Source organism: Muscardinus avellanarius, assembly GCF_963383645.1.
Source record: "Muscardinus avellanarius genome assembly, chromosome: 16".
Taxonomy (NCBI): Eukaryota; Metazoa; Chordata; class Mammalia; order Rodentia; family Gliridae; genus Muscardinus; species Muscardinus avellanarius.
Genome location: NC_137802.1, coordinates 51,420,699 through 51,437,188, shown reverse-complemented (window position 1 = coordinate 51,437,188; position 16,490 = coordinate 51,420,699). Strand labels below are relative to the sequence as shown.

At 52.5% G+C, this 16,490-nt stretch overlaps 1 protein-coding gene across 1 annotated transcript in view; it reads left to right on the top strand.

Moving 5' to 3' along the window:
- The window catches only part of LOC308275712 (uncharacterized protein), a gene marked incomplete at both ends in the record, with an annotated part of 48,452 nt that extends 35,636 nt beyond the window's left edge, over positions 1-12,816 (top strand). The window contains 10 exons of the mRNA XM_080714064.1: positions 6,064-6,157; positions 7,469-7,492; positions 8,650-9,227; positions 10,426-10,508; positions 11,032-11,188; positions 11,352-11,513; positions 11,597-11,722; positions 11,818-12,038; positions 12,134-12,180; positions 12,719-12,816. Coding sequence (XP_080570190.1) covers positions 6,064-6,157; positions 7,469-7,492; positions 8,650-9,227; positions 10,426-10,508; positions 11,032-11,188; positions 11,352-11,513; positions 11,597-11,722; positions 11,818-12,038; positions 12,134-12,180; positions 12,719-12,816 — 1,590 coding nt within the window. The remainder of the gene's footprint in view (positions 1-6,063; positions 6,158-7,468; positions 7,493-8,649; positions 9,228-10,425; positions 10,509-11,031; positions 11,189-11,351; positions 11,514-11,596; positions 11,723-11,817; positions 12,039-12,133; positions 12,181-12,718) is intronic.
- Between the last annotated feature and the right edge of the window lie 3,674 nt (positions 12,817-16,490).

Here is a 16,490-nt window from a genome sequence, read left to right as displayed (position 1 = left end):
CTCACCATTCATTCATCTAAGTGCCCATCCATCCATCCATCCATCCATCCATCCTTCTCTCCACATTCCCTTACTTTTCACTGTTCCCTCTTCCTCCTTGACTCCTCACCTTCCCTCTATCCTTCAATGAATGTCTACTTTCTTTCCTTTTTTTTTTTTTTTGTGGTGCTGTGGATGAACCTAGAAGCATTTTTTTTTTTTTGTGGTACTGGGGTTCCTGGAAGCCCTTCTACCTCCGGGCTACACTCCCAGATCTATTTTTACATTTTTATTTGGAAACAGGGTCTCCTAAGCCAGCGCGCGTGGCTGGCTTCGAACCTGCGCGATCCTCCTGTCTCTGCCTCCTAAGCGCGGGGATTACAAGCGTGCGCCACCACGCCCGGCGAACCCAGGAGCATTCTACCTCTAAGCTTCACCCCCAGCTCAATTTTTTAATTCTTCATTTTGAAACAGGGTCTCAGTAAGTGCAGGAGGGTCTCACTAAGTAGCTGAGGCTGTCCACGAACCTGTGATTCTCACATCTCATTCTCCCAAGCATTGGGATTACAAGCGTATGCCGCCTCACCTGGCTCAATGAGCATCTACTCTCTGCCACACTATCTGCAGAAATCTTAGTTTAAAGCTGTGTGTTGAGCAGACACTTGGTCCTAAAAAGTATGAGGGTTTTTGATAGGAAGAGGGGACAGATGTGGAAATTGAGGCAGAGGCTGGAAGATGGACGGGGATGCTGGAGTCAGTGAGGGGACTGGCCTGTTGGGGATGGGACTTGATATACAGCAGGGCAGCCTGGGTAATGGGCTGGAGAATTCCAGCGGTGCTTTTCTTGAACTGGGAGCTAGCAGAGGGGTTGTAAACGAATCTATTGCTCACCCTTAGCTGCCTGACCATCTATGGTTATTAACAACCTAAATGTAGCCGGGTTTGGTGGCACATGTTTATAATCCCAGTACTTAGGAGGCTGAGACAGGAAGATTGCAGGTTCAACACAAGCCTTGGTTTAGCAAGGCTCTCAGCAACTTGTTTTAAAATAAAAGTTAAAAAGGGCTGGGGGTGTAGCTCAAAGGTAGAATGCCTCTGGGTTCAATTGCTAGTACCAAGCAAGCAAGCAAGCAAGCAAACAAACATAAGCAAAACAACCTAAATGTGATTCTGAGGTGCAGACACACCGCCCTGTATATATTTTTACTCGCCTAGCTCAGAGTTCTGTGATGCAGCTAAATATTTCTCACTTTTTTTTTTTGTAGTGCTGGGGATTAAACCCAGTGGCATTGTACCTCGGAGCTATACCCCCAATTCAATTTTTTATTCTTTATTTTGAAACAGTGTCTCACTAAGTTGCGGAGGGCTTCACTAAGTAGCTGAGGCTGTCTACTAACCAGTACTGGGATTATAAGTGTTTGCCACATACCTGGTTTATTTCTCACTTTTGAAGCAGGCTCTTCTATGTAACTTTGGACATGTCCCTTTCCCTTTCTGGGTCTCATATTCCCCACCTGTAAGTTTAAGAGATTGGTTTAGTAGACTGTTGAGAACTTTCTGGCTCTGACTTTTGGGGACTTTCTAGCAGGAGGGGGTCCTGTCATTTAAAATAGCCTTGAGCCGGGGGTGGTGGCGCACGCTTGTAATCCCCGCGCTTGGGAGGCGGAGACAGGAGGATCACGCAGGTTCGAAGCCAGCCGTCCTGGCTTAAGAGACGCTGTTTCCAAATAAAAAAGTATAAAAATAGGTCTGAGGGTGTATCCCGGAGGTAGAAGGGTTTTCAGGAACCCTAGTACCACCAAAAAAAAAAAAAAAAAAAAAAAAGGCTTGAGCCGGGCATGGTGGCACATGATTGTAATCCCTGCATTCAGGAGGCTGAGACAGGAGGATTGTGGTTTGCGGACAGCCTCAGCTACTTAGTGAGGCCCTTTGCAACTCAGTGAGACCCTGTTTCAAAATTAAGAATGAAAACATAGGGCTGGGGGTGGAGCTTGGAGGTAGAATGCCCCCGGGTTCCATCCCTAGTACCACAAAACAAACAAACAAACAACTTGAAGCCAGGCAGAGCAGGGGTTGAATCCTGACATGGCAATGGAGGTTGATCGGTTTCTTGGCCCCCTGGGCCTTCATCTGTAATGTGGGACTGTCAGCCACTTTTCTGCCAGCTGTATAGCCCCACTAGGAGGCTCAGACAAGGCCACGGTCACTCAAACACTCAAACACTTGGCTTGGCCCATCTGTTGTGTCAGGTCAGGCTCTCAAAGGACACGTGGTCCAGATGGGCAGGCTGGCCTGGGAAACCAGTGGGTGGCAGAGGTCTCTGGGGGAAAGTGGACCTGGGCCTCGGGAAGGTGATCTAGGCTCCCGATTGCCTCCTGCACCTGCGGTCCTGCCTGCTGGCCCGATCTCTGTTCTCACGCCAGCTCTGCCTGCTTACAGTAAAGGCTCCTCATGCCCCAGCCCGTTGTCCCCGCAGGTGGCAGCCCTGAGCTAGGAGGACTTGCCCTCTTTATATACAGAAGGCTGAGGCTTGGAGGGGGCGTGGGCGAGGCCAAGGGGCTGGCAGAGAAGGAAGGGCAGGGGGCCAGGACTCTCTCTGCAGGAGGAGAGGAGAAGCCCAGCTCTGGAGAGACCCTGGGAGCCTGGGGATCACAGCTCACCATGACTCTGAGCCTTTCTGGACTTCAGACTTCCCACTTCTTCCCCAAATGGCTGGCAGGGGCTGGGAAATGATTCCAGATGACAGTAATTGGAGAAGCACTGGGTATCCCTCCAAGGGAAGTCGGCATGGGGATGTCCTAGATGGGGTACAGAGGGGGGTTTGAGGAGAGCAAGAGACTTCTTTCTCTGGGTTTGGGCCAGAGAAAGAAGTCTCTTCTTTGGAGGGTTGGAGGAGAGCAAGAGACTTCTTTCTCTGCTTTTGGGCCCCTTAAAATCTCTCTGGGAACCGCAGTCCCTTGAGGAGTTCAGAACCAGTCAGATTCCTGAGCCCGCTGGGCAACAGGAACTCTTCCCTTGTACCCTTGGGTGTGCAAATTAGTGGGTGGAAGTCGAAGGAGAGACAGGATTTGAGCCTCGCCCTTAAGATCTTCCTCAAGGTATTTATTAAGGAAAACCAGAAACTCCACAGTGGAGAATTTCAGTAGATTCGACGGTAACCCAGAGAATCAGGTCGACATCACCAGGGATACGAAATATCAGCACACCTCTCCCGAATGCCGGAACCAGAGCATGGGAAGAACCAATATAATTTCTGTTGGTTTCTTGCTAAAAATGAATAAACCCCATCCGATCACCAGAAAACAACAGGAAACCCCAAACAGAGAGATGTTGTACAAGACACATACCGGTCAGTAGTCTTCAAAAAGTGTCGAGGTCAGCCAGGCGCGGTGGTGCACACCTGTAATCCCGGTACTTGGGAGGCTGAGGCAGGAAGATGGCAGGTTCAAGGCCAGCCTCAGAAATTCAGTGAGACCCTTGGTAACCTAGGGAGACTGTTTCAAAATAAAAAGTAAAAAGGGCTGGGGATGTAGTTTTGAGGTAGAATGCCTGTCCATGGGTTCAAATTCCTAGTAGTAAAAAGTAAAAATAAAAAAAGTGTTGAGGTCATGAAAGCAAGGACCAAGGAGGAGCTGCCGTGGATTGAAGAAGACGAGGGAGACACGTCAACCAAATGCCGTGTGGGTTCCTGGATTGGGTCCTGCAACAGAAAAGGAAGATTAGAAGGAGAACTGGCAAAATTCTAGTAAACCCTATAGTTCATTAACAACATTGCATCTCTGTTAATTTATCATTTTATTTCATTTTTAATTGGTACATTGTATTCATACATCATACTGGGGTAAAAAACTTGTGTAGACATACATGCACACATCACCCAGCCAGCCCCCACCCAGTCCCCACCCCACTCCCTCCCCATCCCTCCCTCCCATGCTTAGCTTAGTGGTTGACTATGATATGTATAAGTACATCGTGTGCTTTAGAGAATTTCCTTCTTCCCCCCTCCCAGACCCTCAGTTAGGTTGTCTTGTTTGCTCCTCTATAGGATTTCCTTTTTCATCTAGACTTCCTCCTATGACCCCTTTCTCCTTAGCTTTCGCATATTAGGGAAAGCATCCGATTTCTTATTTTTTGTGACTGACTAATCTCACTTAGCATAATGTCCTCCAGTTCCAATTTATCAGTTTTGACTATTGTACAATACATCTGTAATAGGCTGTCATTAGGGGGAGCGGGTGAAGGGTGCACACGAACTCTCTAGAGTATTTGTGCAACTTTCCCCAAGAGTCTTAAAGTATTTCAAGACACCAAATTGAATCAAAAGGTGCTTTCTCTCTCAGAGCAGTGATCTATTTGTGAAGAAGCCAGAGAAATTGGGTGTTGGGAAGGGTAGATCTAGGACTGAAGAGTCTACGCCTCCCAGCTGCCCGGGTCTCCTAATACATAGGGCTCAAAGCTACTTCCAGAAGCTTTCCAGATCAGCCCTGCCCACATCTCACCACAAACATCTCTGCCAAGTTTTCACTGCCGCCTCTGCAGCGGGGATAGTACCTCGGCTGTTAATCCGGGGAATGAGTTGAGTGGTGTTCTCCCAAGCCCAAGTCTACCTGGAACCTCAGAATAGGACGTTACTTGGCAGTAGGGCCTTTGCAGATATTATTAAGGTAAAGAGGCCCGAGGTGAGATCACATTGGGTGAGGGTGGGCACAAAAAGCTGGTGACTGCAATTGTAAGAAACTGAAATGGATACACAGAAGGACACAGAGATGGAGCTTGGAGCTCTGCTGCCACGGACCTGGGGATGTGAGAAACCCACAAGAAGCTGGCACAGGCAAAGAAAGGTCTTCCCCTAAAAGCCAGGCGAGGTGGCATGGACCTATAATCCCAGTACTTGGGAGGCTGAGACAGGAGGATCACGGGTTTGAGTCCAGCCTCAGCAATTTAGCAAGACCCTCAGCCAGGCGTGGTGGCACACACTTGTAATCACAGCATTTGGGAGGCCAAGACAGGAGGATCGCAGGTTCATGGTCATCCTCAGCTACTTAGTGAGGCCCTCTGCAACTTAGTGAGATCCTGCTTCAAAATAAAGAATAAAAAATTGGGCTGAGGATGCAGCTAAGAGGTAGAATGCCCCTGGGTTCCATCCCCAGTTCCACAACACACACACACACACACACACACATACACACACACACGATCCTCAGCAATTTAGAGAGACCCTGTTTAAAAACAAAAAATACAGCCGGGCGTGGTGGCGCACGCTTGTAATTCCCGCGCTTAGGAGGCAGAGACAGGAGGATCGCGCAGGTTCGAAGCCAGCCTCTCTCTGGCTTAAGAGACCCTGTTTCCAAATAAAAATATAAAATAGGTCTGGGAGTGTAGCCTGGAGATAGAAGGGTTTCCATGAACCCCAGTACCACCAAAAAACAAAACAAAACAAAACAAAAGGGCTGGAGGTATAGCTCAGAGATAGAATGCTGCTGGGTTCTATCTTCAGTTAAAAAAAAAAAAAAATCCTTCCCTAGAGGGGAGAATAAGTTTCTATTGTTTTGATTCACTGAGTCTGTGGTGTGTGGGTACGATGGCCCTGGAGCATCCACGCGGTGTACACTTTCTTGTGTTTGTTCCTCTCTGGGCAACTTTGAAGTTTACCCGCTTCTCTTTTAGGCCAAGGGCCTCCTAGAGGCAGGGGCAGTGTCTTCCACTACTGGGCTGCTCTTTCCTTCAAATGTCACCCCCTAGCGCCCAGCCCAGTCCTCAGCACACGATACAAGTGGCGTGGGGGGCTTGCCTGCGTCACCTGTTTGGATTGGCATGGCCCTCTCCCCCGCGGGTGGTGCAGGAGACTCACTAACCACAGGAGGCACCGCCCCAGCCTCCTCCTTTGCCCCCCTCCTTCCAGGGCAGGCCGAGGGAGGGAGGGGCAGGTAAGGTAACTTCTAGGTAGGCACAGGGTCCGCCTAAGAGTCGAGAGTGGGGGCTGCTCTGGCTCTGGATGACGGAGCTGGCATCTGATACCCGCCGCAAACCATCAGCCCCTCTGCCCCGGAGAGCGGCTCTTCAAGCCCCTGTGTGTGCGGGCAGGGCATGGCAGCCTGGTACCTGTGCCGCCTGCTGCTGGGCCCTCGGCTGCTCCTGGTCGGAGAGACCACATCTGCTGACCTCAGTGCATTCCAGGGTGGGGGCCCTGGTCCCCAGGGAGGAGGGCAGGCAAAGGCTTTCTCCTTAGATTGTGTGTGTTCATCTGTTGCTAGTTCTTTTTTAATATTTATTTTTATATTTTATTTATTTAATACTTTTATTGTTGTATTATAGTTTCAGATCACAATGTAGTCGGTAGTGATATTGACCTACATGCACACAACACTGTCACCAGTTCTTTTCCATCTTTTTTATTCTCTTTTGGTGCTGGGTACTGGACTCAGGGGTATTCTACCTCTGAGCTACACGTCGGCCCTTCTTAATTTTTATTTTGAAACAGAGTCGCACTAAGTTTCTGAGGTCCTCACCAAATTTCTGAGGCTGGCTTTGAACTTGCAATCCTACTATCTCAACCTCCCAAGTCCTGGGGTCACAGGGATGTGCTATTGTGCCCGACAACATCTTTACCTTTTAGTGTCCCCTTGAAGGAGAAAGTGGGAAAGGAAGGCGCCTCTTTGGGGTTCCACTGACTTGGATGAGGGGGAGCTGAGCTTCCCTTGTGTCCTGGGCTCCAGGAGTTTCTCCTTGGTTCTGTGCAGAGGAGGGAGATGGGGTGGTGGCTCACCAGGGAGGCTGGTACTGAGCTCTGCACCCTGTTCCTGCTCCTGAGGTCTCTGAATGCTGCGTTTTTCCCCATGGAGGACACCCCCAACCTCAACCGCAGACAACAGAACATGCCTCCCAACACCACCATCTGTCCCTCAGCCAGAACCCCTGCTGCCTCTCGCTGGGGAAATTGCAGGGCTGGGCCAGGGTGGGGGGACGTTCTTTGGAAGGAGATTAGGAGCGTCTGTCAGAGGGGGTGGAGCAGGGTGGGGCCCTGGCTTGCTCACCTCCTCACAAGTCCTCAGCGAGGCAGATCGGGGGAGCCCTCAGCTCCAAGAGTCTACCTCAGCATTGTCTCCTGAACTCTCAAGCCTCATTGCTGGGGAGGTGGGGTCCCCTGCCATTCCTAATCTGGTGGCAGTCAGGGTGGGGTGGGGGCAACAGGAGGCTTTGCTTCCTTCCTGGGGGCAGCGGATGCTAGGAAGAGCCCTGAAGCCTCCAGCGGGGGCTGTCGGGGCCTGTCTGGGAAGATGGGACGTGCCAGGCAGCCCCAGACACGACCACATTCCTCTGACATGCCCGCCGGGGTCCGTGGGGCCGAGGGGCTGGCAGGAGGGCGGGTGGGGCTGGCAGGGGCTGCTTTGGGAAAGTGTTGGGGAGAGAAGGGACGGCTGAGGTCTTGGTAACGAAAGCTTCAAGGCAGGAGCCAATGGACTCCTGAAAGTGTCCCCTGCTCCCTTAGGGCCTCAGGAGTCGGGGCTCTCAGGTGCGCTCTGCCACACCCTTGGCCCGGCCCTGCTCCGCTCCCCGCATTCTTAGACCAGCTCCTTGAGAAGCCCCAGCAAGGGCGCCTGAGTCAGCCCCCACCTCCTACCTGGGGATCTCTGGGGGTCTGAGCAGTCACCAGGGGCTAAAAGCAAAGAGGTGCTTCTCCAGGGCTGTGCCAGGGGTGCCGCCTCCCCCTGTGGGCCAAGAGAGCTCCACACTGCTAGCCAGCCTTGGCGGTGCACACCCGGCTCACAAGCCCTCCGACACACAGCGTCACGTGGGGTTCCTGGAGCTGACCTGCTGTGAGCCCAGTGGACCATACTTATTCCCACTTTACAGATGAGCAGACCGAGGCTCAGAGCAGTGTCTAGCAGTGTCGAGCAAACTCCCTGCTCTTTCTCAAGGACTGTGGCTGTGCCTGAGGCCACCTGCCCTTGGCTGGGTTGAGCAGCCAATGCCACAGGTCTGTCCACAGATGTGTGGCAGGTGTGGTGGGGTCCTCCCCTAATTCTTAGGGAGGACATAGAGAGCTGCCTGTGTTTCCCTTTATGGGGAAGCCCAGGTGCAATTCTGAGCCCCCTGGTTGGCTGGCAGATGCTTCCGGGATAGATGGTCTCCTTAGGCCAGCCAGCCCAACCTGGAAGACTGGGAGGACCCTGGAGATCCTCTTGTCTCTTTTAGCACTGCGAGTGGCATGCCTGCGTCCCAGGTTATGTGGTACTGGTATTCCTCCAGCCAGTAGCATATCAGTCACCTGCAGTGTTGGGCTTCCCCTGTGTGGAGGTGAAGGGCCCATCCAGATCATGGGGAACTGACAGGTCGCCAGGTTTGTGGCGGGGAGAGGCTCTGCTCTCTGTCACCCTGGCTGAGCCCAGCGCGCGGGATCCTGAGGGCTGCAGCTCCCGGGGCCGATGGGAAAGTGTAGCCTGCAGGTCTGCACCTCCCTCGGTGAATCATGCCTGGCAGGACAAGAAAGCCCCAAACACCCTAAACAATAAGTTTCCAGTAAAATATGACAGACATGACAGGGCGGAGGGGAGGAGGGACCTGCTTGGGAGTTGGCGCTGGCCTGCAGGTGATGAAAGCCGAGGGGAATGGAAAATGCCAGGCCCGCCCCCCAACTCATGAGTATAAATCACTGGAATCTTCCTCCAGCCTCCGAGCACCTCTCTCCTCTCTCTGCTCTTGCTCACTCGCTCACTTCCCTCCTTGGCATCATGACCACCTGCAGCCGCCAGTTCACCTCCTCTAGCTCCATGAAGGGCGCCTGCGGCATCGGTGGTGGCTCCAGCCGCATCTCCTCCGTCCTGACCGGGGGATCCTGCCGGGCCCCCAGCACCTACGGGGGCCTGTCGGTCACCTCCTCTCGCTACTCCTCCGGGGGAGCCTGCGGGATGGGGGGCGGCTATGGCGGCGGCTTCAGCAGCAGCAGCTTCGGTGGGGCCCTAGGTAGCGGCTTTGGGGGTGGCTTTGGTGGTGGCTTCGGTGGTGGCTTGGGCAGTGGCTTCGGTGGCGGCTTGGGCGGTGGAGATGGGCTCCTGGTGGGCAGTGAGAAGGTGACCATGCAGAACCTCAACGACCGCCTGGCCTCCTACCTGGACAAGGTGCGCGCCCTGGAGGAGGCCAACGGCGACCTGGAGGTGAAGATCCGCGACTGGTACCAGAGGCAGCGGCCCGCTGAGACTAAAGACTACAGCCCCTACTTCAAGACCATTGAGGAGCTGAGAAACAAGGTGGGTAGGCAGGTGGCAGGAGGTGCCATCCCTGTGACTTCCCTCTGGGAACAGTAGATGCCGTAGCCACCGGCACCTTCAGACGTCTAGACGGGACAAACTCCAGCCCCAGATCCCTTCATCTGAGCTGGTGGGTGAGAAGATGGTCTCCCCTCCCCCACCTTGCTCAGGCCTTTCTGGGCTCCAATTCTCAGACCATGGACCAGTGGCTTCTACCTTTACATTTTGCATATGAAGAAGTTGAACTTTGAGAGGTGCGGTGACCTGCTGTAGATCACACAGCAAAGCCATGGCAGAGCGCAGAGTAGCGCCCTTGTACCTTCCCTCCCAGTACAGTACAGTACAGTACAGGAGACAGCTACCTGTTCTTTAGTGCAGGGGAGGAGCAAGGCTGTAACGGGACCAGGCTAGACACCCAAACCGCTCATTAGCTCATTAGTCTGGGCTGTGGCTGCTGACGCCCATGAGCCTTGGCACCAGCTGGCTGCTTTCTACAGCCAGGAGGGCATAGAAAACCCAGAGCCACAACCGACCATGGTCCACATAGTGGCCCTGCACAAGAGAGGGCCTGGTGGGCTTGTGCTGTCCGCCTCCAGGACCTTTCTGCCCACTCTGATGTTGCCCCAGGAGCCGGCCTTGCAGAACCTGCTTGGCTCTGGCGCCTGGCATGGATTAGGGAAATTAGACAATTGAGGAAAGGGACTCCAGTCAGTCTCAGAGTTCCAGCTATCCTCTTCTCCTTTCTCTACCTCCTTTTTTTCTAATCCCCTGTGCCAGTTAGTTCTTATTTTTTAGGGAAGTCCCATCTGAGATCTCATGCCCTGCAGGCTTGAAAAGGACTGTGTCTACCTGCAGAAGGCTGGCTTGTATTGAGAGAGGACAATTTGGAACACGAAGGGGGTCCAGGGAAGCTGAGTGGGAATTTCAAGTTCCTGAGATCCATCTTAGGGTCTGTGGCAAATCAGTGGCAGAACTGAGCCAGGACTTTGGGGCTTCTGATTATAGGGCCAGGGCTCTTTCTACCTCCTCTGCTGCCAAAGCTGGACTGCATGGGGTTATCCTTTAGCCTGCTGCGGTGAAGGTCTGTGTGGGGCGGGGGAAGGGGGACAGAGATGAGAGATGGGGAGCAAAGGCTGAAATGACCTCTGGTTCCTGATGTCCATCCAACAAGTGAACCAATGTCCTTTCCATTCTGCAGATCCTCACGGCCACCGTGGACAATGCCAATGTCCTCCTGCAGATTGACAACGCCCGCCTGGCAGCCGATGACTTCCGCACCAAGTGAGTTGGCAGTGGTGGCTCAGAACGTCCAGTCTCCCTGGGGTGGGTTATTTTTTGAGCAGTGTTTCCCAAATAGAGCTGACTCCTGCCAGGAAACCCCCTTGGTGTGCTTTTAAAAATACCAGACTCTTGGGCTCCACCCTTGAAGTTTTGATTCAGTTATTTATAACAGGTTACCTGGGTGATTCTGATTCACAGCCAGGTGTGGAAACCGCTGCTTTAAGGAGAGGCACTCCCCTCCTTCCCTCTGAAGTAGGTAGTCATATTTGGAGGCTTTGAGCCTAGTTGGTTGGCTAGAGTTAGAAGGGGCCCCCTCCCCCAAGTCTGCAACATGATGAATTGCCTTATTTCCAGGACCCTAGGAATGTTCAGCTCTGAGCAATCAATGGGCACTGTGTGTAAGATTGGCTCCCAACACCACCCACTGGGTGCCAACTCTGGGAAGAAGCCGCAGGGGAAGAGAACAAAGCTTTCAGTGTGGCCAGCACGGGTATCTCATTCTTTCTCTCTTGGGTCATCCCAGGTACGAGACGGAGCTGAACCTGCGCATGAGCGTGGAGGCCGACATCAACGGCCTGCGCAGGGTGCTGGACGAGCTGACCCTGGCCAGAGCCGACCTGGAGATGCAGATCGAGAGCCTCAAGGAGGAGCTGGCCTACCTGAAGAAGAACCATGAGGAGGTGAGAGCTGAAGGGAAAAGCCAGCCTAAAAGAATGGCTGGAGAGAAAAAAATGGATTGGGGCGATGAGGTGGCAATGTTCAGGCCAGGATTGCCTGGTATGGGAGCCCCAATCAGCTGCCATCAGGAGAGTGCTGACCGTGGGCTCTTCTCTGGTTGTGCAGGAGATGATGTCCCTGAGAGGCCAGGTGGGCGGAGACGTCAATGTGGAGATGGATGCGGCCCCCGGTGTGGACCTGAGCCGCGTCCTGAACGAGATGCGTGACCAGTACGAGAAGATGGCGGAGAAGAACCGCAAGGATGCCGAGGAATGGTTCTTCACCAAGGTGGGCATCATTTGGAGAGGAAGGTACCCAAACTACCTGCCTTAAAGGACCTTCTGGTGTGAATGGGGTTCTCTTATCTACAGACGGAGGAGCTGAACCGCGAGGTGGCCACCAACAGCGAGCTGGTGCAGAGCGGCAAGAGCGAGATCTCCGAGCTTCGGCGCAGCATGCAGAACCTGGAGATCGAGCTGCAGTCCCAGCTCAGCATGGTAGGAATGCTGCTGGAGGCAGGGTGTGAGCCCAGGACTAACGGATAGGGAACGACCATCCTCAGTGAGCCTCGATCCCTTTCCCTGCCGCACAGAAAGCATCCCTGGAGAACAGCCTGGAGGAGACCAAAGGCCGCTACTGCATGCAGCTGGCCCAGATCCAGGAGATGATCGGCAGCGTGGAGGAGCAGCTGGCCCAGCTGCGCTGCGAGATGGAGCAGCAGAACCAGGAGTACAAGATCCTGCTGGACGTGAAGACGCGGCTGGAGCAGGAGATCGCCACCTACCGCCGCCTACTGGAGGGCGAGGATGCCCAGTGAGTACCTGGCGCTCCCTCCGGTCCATGCCTCTAAGGGCTGCTCGCCCCCTCTCCCCATGTGTCTAATGGTCCTGCCTTTTCTCTCTTCACAGCCTCTCCTCTTCCCAGTTCTCCTCTGGCTCTCAGTCATCCAGAGACGGTAAGACCTTCCTTTACATTAAACCTGGGCTCAGGCTCCCCCAATGGCTCCCCTAGTAGGTCTAGGGCATAGATCAGGAGCTCTTTGAAGGGTTGAACTAGAGTGTTCTTACCCAGTGTCCCTTACAGACTCCCTTGAGTAGAAGCCATTTTCTAACCCTCAGGTCTAGGAGTGGTGACTCCCAACTTACAGTTCTCTCATCCTGTTCTGGACAGACCCCATGGTTAGAGTGGCCAGCACCACGGACAGCGCCCCCGTGGCTCTTTTCAGTCCATTTTGGTTCTTATTTGATCTGAACAAGTCTGGTCTGAGTTTTTAGGAAGCTCCAGTCTGAGGCCACAGACTCTGTCCATGACCTTAAGGAACTCTATACAGAAACATGCTGATAGTATTAATGCTTGGGCAATAGCAGTGGGTAAAGTGATAATTGGGAGAGAGGGCATTAGAGAGACAATTCATTTAAGTCTCAACTTCCTGGCCTCTCCACCTCTGATTAATCCATTGCCTGTCCACCTCTGACAATGCCCTTTCTCCTCAGTGACCTCCTCCAGCCGTCAGATCCGTACCAAGGTGATGGACGTGCACGATGGCAAGGTGGTGTCCACCCACGAGCAGGTCCTTCGCACCAAGAACTAAGGCTGCTCAGCACTGCTCAGGCCTAGGAGGCCCCCGGTGTGGACACAAATCTCATTGGAAGATCCCTTCTACTCCCTGAACACTTCACACCCTATTTCACCCTTGCTCTCTCCTGGCAATCAATAAAGCTTTACCTGAGTTGCATAATACCCGCCTCTGCCCGGTCATTGTCTGGAGTAGAGGTGGGACGAGGCGGGAGCTCGTCAGAGCACCTGGCTGTGGCTTCTGCGACTGGGAGAAAGGGCCTGGGGGCGGGTTGGGCTCAGGTTCCAGGATGGCTTTCGCCATCTCAGAAGATATGGAGAGATGTGTGTCCCAGGTCACATGTGGATCTCCCAGGGCATGGAGAGACAGTCATTCATTAGCCCTTTCATTTGCTCATTTATTGACTGCATACTGAGTGCTTCGGGGTACTAGACATTGTGCTGGGCTAAGGATCCTTCCTTCCTTCCTTCCTTCCTTCCTTCCTTCCTTCCTTCCTTCCTTCCTCCCTCCTTCCCTCCCTCCCTCCCTCTCTCTCTCCCCCCCTCTCTCTTTTCTTTCTTTCTATCTTTTTTGTATTGAGGATTGATCCCAATACCAAAACTACACCCCTGAGCTACACATCCAAGCTACACTCCCATCCCCTTTTTATTTTATTATTTTTTAAACATGTCTTGCCAGGTTGCTGAGTCTCACTATGTTGCTGAGGCTGTTCTCAAACCTGTGATCTTCTTGTCTCAGCTTTCCAAGTATTGGGATTACAGATGTGTGCCACTACGCTTGACTTAAGGATTCTTAATATTTAAGAGTATATTGGAGGCTATAGGTCCTTTTTATACACCCCATCTCCAGAGAGTTACACACATTTACATATAATTAATGGGTTTGTGGGTCCCCTAAAGCTCCTGAATGGAGATCCAGGAATGCAAAGTAAGAACTCATGCTCTTTTTTTTTTTTTTTTTTTTTTTGCGGTACTGGGGATGGACCCCAGGGGCATTCTATCTCTGAGCTACACCCCCTGTCCTATTTTTTATTCTTTATTTTGAGACAGGGCTTCACTAAGTTGCAGAGGGCCTCACTAAGTAGCTGGTGCTGTCTGTGAACCATGATCCTCCTGTCTCAGCCTCCCAAATGCTGAGATTACAAGCGTGCGCCATCACACCTGGCTAACTCATGCTCTGTTGATGATAGTCTTATCTACCTGCTCTGGGAAAAATCCTCCGGAACTGGGTCCTAACCTGCTTACATTTACTTGACCTGGGGCCAGTTGATTACCATCTTCAAGCCTCAGTTTCCACATCTTTAAAATGGGAATAATGATAGTACTGCACAGGCTTATTGTGAGCATTCATTGGAAGAATGACTTAGGGCACAGCGCCGGATCAAGATGATCAAGACACAGTATTAGCGACACCGGGTGGTGACTATCCATTCACGATGGAGACATTTTTTAGAGACTTTGGGAATGGCCTGACTAGTTTCTAACTCTGGATCTGCGTTAACCCTGTGACCTTGGAAAGCCCGATCCTTAATTTTTCCATTTGCACAATAGATATGATGAACCCTGCTCCTCAGGGGTTGATACAAGAATCCAATTAATAAATGCACCTTGAAATCCATGGGGGTTGAGCCGGGCATAGTGGCATATGCTTGCAATCCGAGTACTAGAGAGGCTAAGACAGGAGAATCTGGGTTTGTGGCCAGCCTCAGCTACTTAGTGAGACACTGTTTCAAAATAAAGAATAAAAAAACAGAATTGGGGTATAGCTTGGAGGTAGAATGCCCCTGGGTTCAATCCCCAGCACCACACACACACACACACACACACACACACACACACACACACACCCAGGGTTGTAGGTACCACCCCTTGGCATGGGAGTGTCTTTTGCTCTTTTGGGGGGGGGCTGGAAAAGAACTAGGAAGTGGAGGGGCACCATCCCCATGTGTGGCGGAGATTCCAGGGGCGAGTGGGGCTCACTACTCCGGGCTAGGAAAGAGTTGACTAGTCCTATGTCAATTTCAGCAGCTTTTTCATTTGGCTGTGTGAAGGAATTTCTAGAAAGAGTCAAGGATTGGGATGGGATTGAAGAAAAAGTAAGTTTGAGGAACGGGGCGCAAACCCTGTGCCTTAGAATTAGACATCTTAGCGTGGAGTCCCAGCTGCTCTGTTGACTACTAGCCTTGAAGAGCTTGGGCAAGACACTGAACTTGCATTCCTCTTTTACAAAGAGGGGAGTAAACAAACGCCTTCACGACCTAAGTCTGCGGAAGACTCCGTGATCTCATGGTGGTAATGAGTTTAGCATTGTGCGTGGCACAGAGCGGTCTGTACACGGTAGCGTAAGAGGGCGAGTTGGATTCTCTTGTCCCTACCTCCATCCCAGGAAAGAGAACTGCTGTATGTTCCTAAAACTCTGGGGCATCTTTTTACCTGAGGTTCAGAATCAAGAAGGATTGAGCTGAGGTGACCTTTGGGTGAGAGTAGGTCATCCTGGAGCTGAAAAAGTTACAGGAGGAAGGTTAGCGGGAGCTTCCTCAGAGACTGAGGGGAAGGGTTTTCAGACCCTTGGGTGGTAGAACCTTGATGGAGAGGGGCTTCATGACACCCCTGGGGAGGCTGGACCCTAGGTACCAGGGTTTCCAGCTAGACAGCAAGCCTCCTGCTCAAGGGGGGCATGGAATTTGGGGAGCGGTTCCTATTTTAAAGGTCACATGGGTTTGGACAGAGATGGAAACACAGCGACAGTCACCAGTGGGGACTGAAGCCTGGATATGCTGGACTGCATAAGTGTCCCCGGACACCACGGTGCCTTGGAGATGGTGCGGCATTTAGATCCACCCCTAAGAGAGGTCTGCTTTAGAAGGACATGGAATGTGAGATTTTTCAGGATAGAGTGTGATGGGGTGGGCTTCTCTCCTTGAGTGGTTGTCATTGCTGTTTGAAGGGAGCACCGGGGAAAGGTGGGCTTGCTTGAGGATAAAAATAGTGCCAGAGGTCGCCTGGCTGGAAGCAAGCCCAGAACTGGAAGGGGAAGGAGTCAAGCAGTGGCTTTGGAGGTGGTTTTGCCCTGTTCTTTCAGACTCTGTAAGGAAGGGGCAAATATGGCAGCTGCCCCAGGGTCTCATATGGACACCCCTCTCCCTGGGGTCCTCACCACCACACCCCAGTGTTTAGGGTGGAGCCAACATTTGGGTCCTGATGATTGGTGCTCTTGTGCAAGGGCCTGGTGGCCACCCCACCCAGCTCAAGACCTGGGCCCTGCCCCCTCCATCAAAATACACAAGAAAAGCAACTCGATAGTACCGCCTAGTGGAGGCAGGGGGTGCTGCCCCGGCGTCCTGGGCAGGTCAGATGACTCCTCTGGCTTCAGGTTCCTCTGATAGGATCCAGGAGGAGTGATCCTCTCTCTGCCTTTGTAGAATGCAGAATGGGACAGTGCTAGCGGGGCCCTGAGACCACTCTCCCAACGTTCTTATTTTGGGGAGACTAACCTGCTTTGGGTCATACAGACTGAGGATGGCTGGAGGTTCTTTGGGGGGGAGGAACGGGGATCTTTCCATCTTTGTGTGTCTCCCACAGCCATCACCTGGCATAGTCTTTGATCTTAATGGGGGCCCGGTTGACGAGAGGGATGGGGTAAGCAAGATGCTGAGAATCTAAGTCGTCCAGATGGTCCAAGGGGAAGTC